The sequence below is a fragment of the Neophocaena asiaeorientalis genome, unplaced genomic scaffold (assembly GCF_003031525.2).
Source record: "Neophocaena asiaeorientalis asiaeorientalis breed wild unplaced genomic scaffold, Neophocaena_asiaeorientalis_V1.1 scaffold96, whole genome shotgun sequence".
NCBI lineage: Eukaryota > Metazoa > Chordata > Mammalia > Artiodactyla > Phocoenidae > Neophocaena > Neophocaena asiaeorientalis.
Window position 1 is genome coordinate 1,769,392 of NW_020175831.1, and position 8,557 is coordinate 1,777,948.

At 32.9% G+C, this 8,557-nt stretch overlaps 1 protein-coding gene across 1 annotated transcript in view; it reads right to left on the reverse strand.

The window, feature by feature from the left end:
* Positions 1-539: 539 nt before the first annotated feature.
* The window catches only part of SP3 (Sp3 transcription factor), a 102,436-nt gene continuing 94,418 nt past the window's right edge, over positions 540-8,557 (reverse strand). The window contains exons 12-13 of the mRNA XM_024732844.1: positions 3,597-3,793; positions 540-1,212 (exon numbers count right to left, since the gene is read on the reverse strand). Coding sequence (XP_024588612.1) covers positions 896-1,212; positions 3,597-3,793 — 514 coding nt within the window. The 3' untranslated portion in view covers positions 540-895. The remainder of the gene's footprint in view (positions 1,213-3,596; positions 3,794-8,557) is intronic.

Below are 8,557 nucleotides of genomic sequence, written 5' to 3' on the forward strand. Positions count from 1 at the left end.
AAAGTGTTTTTTGAAAAAAAATTTGAATAAAAAAAAAAAAAAAAAAAAATCACTGCTAAGACGCAATAACACCTTATTTTTTTGGTCCTCCAATACTCAAGAAAAGGGATAATTCACTATAACATTTTCTTACCACCCAAATGCCTCAACCTATACATTTTAAACTTTTTTAAACATTGGTTATATTGCCCAACTTCGTTATTGAAAGAATATTAACAAGACATTATTTTGGCAAATTAAATCTTAAACATGGCTTTTCAACAGGATTTAAAAGGTGACTATCCCTAGAGTTCCATGTTAAAATGTAGTTTTCAAAATCTTACAAGAGTAATGCTTAAAATATTGTACATAGTTAACCTAATTAAAATAATTAGCTTCAAAATGACAAATTGATAAGCTAAGTAAAGCCTACACTATGTAACATTTGCTTGGAAACTTGATTTGTCAGTTATGCATAATAAAAATTCCAGTCATCAAGAAAATTACAAAAAATTTTTTTATCATAACATGATTTCTTTCACCCACCAACTTTTTTTTTATCTTACAATAGATAAATACCAACATGTTCTCATTTTTACACTAAACCACACAGGATTGATGCATTTGGTTAAGACTACCATTCGCATTGTTAAATTCAATTTTCTCTTTATATAACTTGGTAAAATTTCATTTCTTCTAGATTCCAAAAGTACCTACAAAACCCATGCAATTTTACCATTTTTAATATACTATGGAGTATCATACAAAGTAAGGCATTTCAGTGTCATGTATAACCAAGTTACTGTCAATCCAAAAATTTTTGCACATCAATAAAAAGATATCTAAGAACTTAGGAACAATGTTCTTCTCACTACTGTATAAAAATAACCACGATGAATAAGTATTTGTGTAATATTTACTCCATTGTCTCATTTCCAGAAACTGTGACAAGCTGTAAAGGTATTTCAGTGTTGGTAAGGATATCTTGATTGCTGGTGGTGGAAGTATTAACAGTTCCTATCCCTGAAACAGAACCTTGTTGAATATTTGCAAGGATAAGTGTTGTTCCTCCTGCAGTAATCAAAGTATCATCTCGTGCAGCTTCCACAGATGCCAGCACTGTACTGCTAGAGTGAATACCTTTTTTATTCTGATGTGTTTTAATATGTTTGGCAAGGTGATCACTTCTCATAAAGCGTTTTGAACATTCTGGACAAACAAATTTCTTCTCACCTGTTGAAGAAATTAAGTTACTTAGTCTTTTAAATTTAACATTAATAGACTCATCATTCCCTGAGAAAGAAAATAAGCCAACACTGACAGTTAGGGACAGGGAGCAGAGTTCAATTAGAACTATATTAGTTTCATGAGCTGTCCCTGCAAAATTTCTCTCATAGAATACTTTTCCTCAGAATAAATCTGTCACCTTTATTTCTGGATGAAAAGCAATCTTCAAACTTATTATACACTGATATTCAGGTAAGAATTTGATACCTCAACTATGCTAATAGTTTTGAAACATCTGTTACAAAATACCAGCTAAAAAACGACTATCTGTAGCATACTTCTCTAAAGAAAAATACACTGTTTTAAGCTATATTTAAGGTATTATTAACATGTCAGATCCCTGATACTCAACCTTCAACTCTTAAATGCGAATTTAAGTAACTACAGAGTACTTCTAGATTAAAGCCAAGACACAAGCTTGAAGTCTAATAAAGACTGAGTAGTCCCAAGAATAATGGAGATGGCCAGATGACCTGATTTCAGCTGGAATAATCAAGAGCAAGCCTAATAAATCATGATGTTAAAAGTCAATAAGACTCTATGATGCCTAAATTTATTTCCCAGCATAAATACTTTTTTTAAATACAAAAGACAGACAGAACTTCTATTACTGTTGAAGACCTACTATGTAACACAATTAGTAGAAGATAAGGCAAAAGGCCAACCTACAAGGAATCTAAGGAGAACTCAATCAATAAACAAATCCAGTATTTTCTTAATTTATTTTCTTCAAAATGTCTTTCTTAGTATCTCTTGTTCCAGCACCTCTCCTCTCAGTAGGTCCTCATCAGAACTCATGCCTGAACTATGTTACAATGGCACACTAGTCTCTCCCTCTCCAATCCAACAAATCAATGCCAGACAAATCTTCCTTAAATACCAAATTTTATTACAGTACAAAACTTCACCACTGTACTAAGTGGTATGGGAATGCAAGAGTAACCTGCAGATAACTAAACAGTTCAGACTCTCCATTACCTAACTCCATTACCTAACTTCTGTAACGTGGTTCAATCCTACGTAACAGAAATGTGTTAAATAAAATCTCATCTTCACTCGTGACAAATGATCTCTCACTTCTTCTATTCATATACTGTTCTATTCTTCTGGGAAGGTATTTCCCAAAGCTTCTCTTGGAACATTAGTCCTGAAACATACTCCATGGCAAAATGGCACAATGAGAGGTTGCCACTACCTCCCACGACTTGGGAGATGTACAGTGCTCATTAACATTCTATTAAAGGTCCTAAGAGGCATTCCTTGAAAGTACTTGTACAGTAACCCTCTTTAACACAGTGTTTCCTACACTTATTGGATCAGAGACCTTTTTTCCCTTTTACATTATTTCTTTTTATATCCTGCTGATCAAATTCCACTGAGGAAAATTCTATTATAGGGCCATGCTCAAAAATGCCTTACTATCCCAACAATAATGATCTCTGCCTCCAAGCACACTTTATCTACTTTCTTATATTGTCCGTTGCAGTTTCAAACAGGTTAAGCTCATCTGTCTACCTACCTGATGAGACAGAAATTAAAACGAGTAGCGTATGTAACATAATACTACATACTTCATGGGTTATTTTATATATTTAGATCTAAGAGACTTCAAAATCCGTATCGTCCACCGTTTCACCATAGTTCTTTCTTCTAAGCTCTCTAAACTTTGTAAATGCATTATATATTTTTCAATTCTTCAGTATTGAGCATAGACTGATGAACACCTTGATCATTACATGGCAGTAGAAGAAAAATATCTGTATATGTTATAAGTTAGAATTCAATTTGGGTCATTCCTAGGTCCATTTCATGTAACAACCACACAACACTATGTGTTAAAACAATTAAATGAAAGAGTCTTCACATCAGCAATGCCTTGGTTATTCCTCAGTGAAATATCTTTTGCTTACCTCACATATATTAAAACGAGAAAGGGTGAAATGCCTGAATTTATCAGAGGAAAAGGAATTATTATTTATTACAGTGTTAAGGAGGAAGAAGAAGATAATGATCAAGAGTAAAAGCACACAACTAATTTAAAACTTTAACATAATTAACAATGATGAGATAAATGTGGCTTAAGACACTGAATAATATGAAAACAAAAGCTAACCAAAGTCTGCATAAAATAAAACATTATTTTATAAAATAAGCCATACTGACTTGTTTGGAATTAGTGTTTTTAAATTGGTGTTACTGAAGATAGAAATATGATGTAATTGGTCATATTTTAAAAGATTCAGTTCAGTAAGGTATGCTTAAAAAAAAATTTCAAGGTAGTATGTAGCCTTACAGTTAATTTTTATCTGTTAAAAGTAAATATTAGTAACCTGTATGTGTTCTTCTGTGCCTCTGTAATTCATCACTTCGAGTAAATCTTTTACCACAGAACATCCAGTTACAAATAAAAGGGCGCTCCCCAGAATGCCAACGCAGATGAGCTCTCAGATGTGAGGTCTTCCCATAGACTTTACCACATCCTGGTATATGACAAATGTGTTGCTTCTTTTTCCCAAGATTGGTACCTCTAAAAAACACACACAGAATAATATATACTTATATGAAAATATTCAAATGGACATTATCACTCATATCATACTCCCCATGTTGAATTTCAAATAGAAGACATTATCACTGTGAGGTCAGTCAGAAACCAAGACCATTTAAAATCAATTTAAAGAAAAATTAATAAGTTTTACATATTCATTTTACTCCACAACTAATGTGAGTGTTCTCCAAATGTAAATATGCTCAAGAAATATATAATTTAAAAGAACATTTCATACATAAAGGGTATCGTAAAGTTATTTATTATTCGGTCAGAACCATTCCCAAATTCTATGCATAAGCCCAATCCGATTAAATTAGTTGTACCAGAAACTAAATGGCCTATTCAAAGTCATGATGTCAGCTAATTTAAAAAGTAAATAAACCAACAATAAATGCATAACTAATCATAGGTACAATTAAGGCACCTTAAGAAGACTTTAAATTAAGATGATATAAGCATTATTTATTCACATATTTGTATGGCCACACCCTGAATATACACTGACTTGGAGAAAATCAGAGAAAAAAATCTAGACAAAGCTATTGTCTTAGACCCCTAGAACTACATGAAATAAATTAAAATTATCTTTACAGTTAAAATTCCCTATTAACCATGCAAAGATACCCAAAATTATAAATCAGAGAAATAATAAAATGCAGTTTCTCCACATTGCAAAATTTGACATGTTCCATTTCAGTATTTGATACCAAGAACAGGGTTTAGAAGATATGTGCTTATTAGATGGGTGAACACAGGTATCTTAGCCTAAGCAAGAAGAAACCGTTTTTGATTCCAGAACTGATATTCAAATCATATTAAACACTATAGAAAATGTTATTACTCAACCTCAAAAAAAAAAGAAAAAGGCTAGTTACTGAATAAAAACAAATGAGTTTATAAAAAAAATGACATTTTAGACTCATCAACTGTCAAAATCATATTATATAAACTTTGCAGTTTCTCTGAGATTACAAAAAGGTACATTTAAGACCCCCCCCAACTTCCCCTCCTCCCACAATCTCACAGTCTAGGTATAGCCTGTAAACCTTCCATAAGCCTGCAAATCCTCCTGTATATAATATACCTATCGTTTTTCAAATTTTACTGGAAAAATGCATATTTCCCCACATTTATATTTTAATGTACTCACACTCAGTAGCATGTGAAATTGCCATAGGACAAACAGTGCTAAACGGTGCAGTGCTGGCTGTTAGATGCCATAGGTGTTCTGAACAGGGAGACATCAATGTGGGCTCCAGTAGTTAGAGAAGGCTTCGTGGAGGAGGTGGGTAGGATTTAGATAGAAAGGAGGGAAGGCATTCCAGGCAGAGGAATAGCATAAGTAAAGACAAGGAGGAGTCATGCTGTTGTCTCAAGGGCAAGGATGTCATAATCTAACACAATTCTAGTTTCTGCTCCAGTCCACCCCCAATTTCTACAACTCTCTTCAAAGAGCTGAGTTGAGTGAAACAGGTTTTGCTGGCTCACCTGCAATGCCAAAGTCTTAACCAAAGCCAATAATATTTCCATTTAATTTAGCTTTTAAAATTTGTTTTATTCTTAAATGGCCCTAAGAAAAAGAGCAATGTCTGTGGCTATTGGTGTACAAACCGATTTTACATATTGTGTTCACCATAGCAATTTCACAGAGAACCCAATTCAGTTCACTCTACACTCATAACTTCTTGCCTCTCTTCTAATCCTACCACTCAGGTGAATCAATGTGCTTTTATAAATTCAAAAGTGCTATTTTACTAACTTAGCAAAATTTAGCTTTGAGAGCACGAACAAAGCACAAGACTGTAACAAATTACAGCAACAAATATGAGTTCCCAAAGAACCAAAAATCCAGGGAAAGATGTTTTCATCAACTGAATTATAAGGTAACAAGACATACTCGTCTGAAAATGGGACAGGCAACTAAGAAAAAAAATGGAGACGGGGCACACGAAAATATACAATATAAGGGAAAAAGTCCAATACCGAGGTCCAAGTTTTTATTAAAAAAATTTTTTTTTACTCAAGATCTAGATATGCCAGATATGGATTTATGGCATGTGATGTGAAGGAAGAGAACTGAAGTGAATTTATCAACAAACTTCAAGTAGTAAAAGATTACCGTAAATTTTCCCCTTGATTTATATAGTTACACCACTAATACCTATTACATGATCTTACAAAACTAACAATTTTAAGTTCATTTTCTTGACTGCTTAAACTTGCTCCCAAAATTTTAATAATGCAAAGACAGAGTGACACAATAAATAAAGCTAAATTCTGAGTAGAGGGATTAAGAAAAGTTAAGTAAATCGAGTCTTTTGCTTGGGACAGGAGAAACGGAACACAAACTGAAAGGCTAACAGGGAAGAAAACAGATTTTACAAATTAACTTAAATTTTTAAAAACTGGATTGAGGTTGTCTAAACCACACAAAACCTATATAACAATAACGCCTTTAGAATTTATTTTACTTTATAAAATTGTCTCTTCCACTAGAGTATAAAGTTTCTGAAGTCTGGTTCTGCTTAATAAATATTGGCTAAATGCCCAAATGAATACAGTTTTTAAATATTTAATTATATTTTACACCTTGCTCAAAAAGGTAAAAAAAATAAAATTTAGTTCTCTAAAGATGCCACTTTATACGTACTATTATTTTTTTAAAAGAATACTGTTGTGGAAAGGCTAATATTCTAAAATGTATAAAGTGCCACCTACCTCACCTTTGCAGAACAGGATTTACTATATGTTATGCTTCTATTAATGAGATGCAGCAACTGTCAATGATATAATTGTGCCTATCATGAGTATATTAGTTGAATTTTGTTCAAATGAGCTCTAAGAAACAACAGTTGTTTTTCTTAAGAACTTCAATTTTAATTGTTAGAATAAGTTATTAAAAAATGAACTCACAAAAGTTCTGGAAAAATATGAGTATTTTTATAATCCTCAGTTTAAGGAAGACTTTTAATAGCATGATAATAATGCATCTCAACTAAAAATTTTGTACTTAAAAAAAGGTTTGCAAGCTTTAAGTGAGAACTTTCTTTACTTGTGTAAATAAATGCATTTTGCAAACCACTGACAAAGTTGAAAGACAATGTAAAATTGGAAAAAAAATATGTGCACATATGACAGACAAATTAACAGTCACAAAAGACAAAGAAATAATTCACGAAAGGAATTTTGACATGGTAAAATAACACAACAAAAAATGTTCAAATAAAGTAACAAAAATATACTGAATAAAACAATAGTGAGGAATTACTTTTCATCTCTCACACTTTAAAAGGTTTTTAAAAATTATAAAATCCATTGTTGGCAAGGGTGTGGGAAAACATACTCTCATACACCACTGATGGGAGTATAAATTGATACAACCTTTCTAGCAGACAATTCCCTTTGATAAAACAATTCCACCACTGCCAACTTATAATGATGAAATAATCAGATGTGCAAAGATATATGTGTAAGAATTAGAATTTCAACAATAAACTCCCAAAAGTTGTTAAATTCTTACACATCCATACCATAGAATACTATACAGTCATAAAAAACTGATACAAACTCTATGTACACTTGGAAATATGATCACAAAAATTTTCAAAAGAAAAACAGACACATAAAACAGTGAGAGTAAAGTCTGGAAGGATATATACAAAAATGTTACAATAGTCATCTTGAAGTAGGGTAGAAGTTTGGTATTCTTTTAAAACTCCTCTATTTTTCTGAATTTTTATGAGCATGTGTTAATTTAATAAAAATAATTTTAAAAGATTTTCAATTTAAAGAAAAGAATAAGCAAAACACAGGCAAGGCCTTGACCCTCAGTTAGATTTGACTTTCATGAAAATTTATCTTGAAAGTTCCCGTAAAAATGAGAGTAAATTTCAGAAAAGTTGTCTAACCAGAATTCCACACTAACTTATTTAAATTGACCAAAACATTTCAAAGAATAAGTAAAACTTCAAACAAGTGAATAAATTATCAGTAGGAAATACAAATGCCTAAGGATCAGATGGAGAAGAAGCAAATTCACCTGGGAGGCAGTACAGTGCAGTGGTTAAGGCCTTGATAAGAAACTGGGTCCAAATCCCAGCTGTGTATGCTGTAAAGAATCATTCAGCTTCTCCATGCCTCACTTACAAGACCATCTAGAACACAGTAAGCTCTCAGTATTAACAGTTACTAGTCATTACTATCATTGTGAATGGGCTGGCCAATGTACAAATCAACTCAAAAGGCAGAGAGGCTCTAATAGGTCAAGTTCATTAACTGCATTAACAGGGTTTTTTTTTTTTCTGGTCTATTTAAATAGTTCATTTCTGAGAGAGTTATATTAAGGTCTTTCACTATGACTAGAGGATATGGTTATAATGTCTTTAGAGTTCTATCAGTTTTTGCTCTATGTATTTCAAAGCTGTGGGGAAAAGGTACCATGGCTATTAAATCTTCTTGGTGAAAACTTCATATTATTAAGAAATATATCCCTGGGCTTCCCTGGTGGCGCAGTGGTTGAGAGTCCACCTGCCGATGCAGGGGACACGGGTTCGTGCCCCAGTCTGGGAAGATCCCACATGCTGCGGAGCGGCTGGGCCCGTGAGCCATGGCTGCTGAGCCTGCGCGTCCGGAGCCTGTGCTCCGCAACAGGAGAGGCCACAACAGTGAGAGGCCTGCGTAACGCAAAAAAAAAAAAAAAAAAAAAAAAAAAAAAATATCCCTTTCTTTCATTTTGATTTT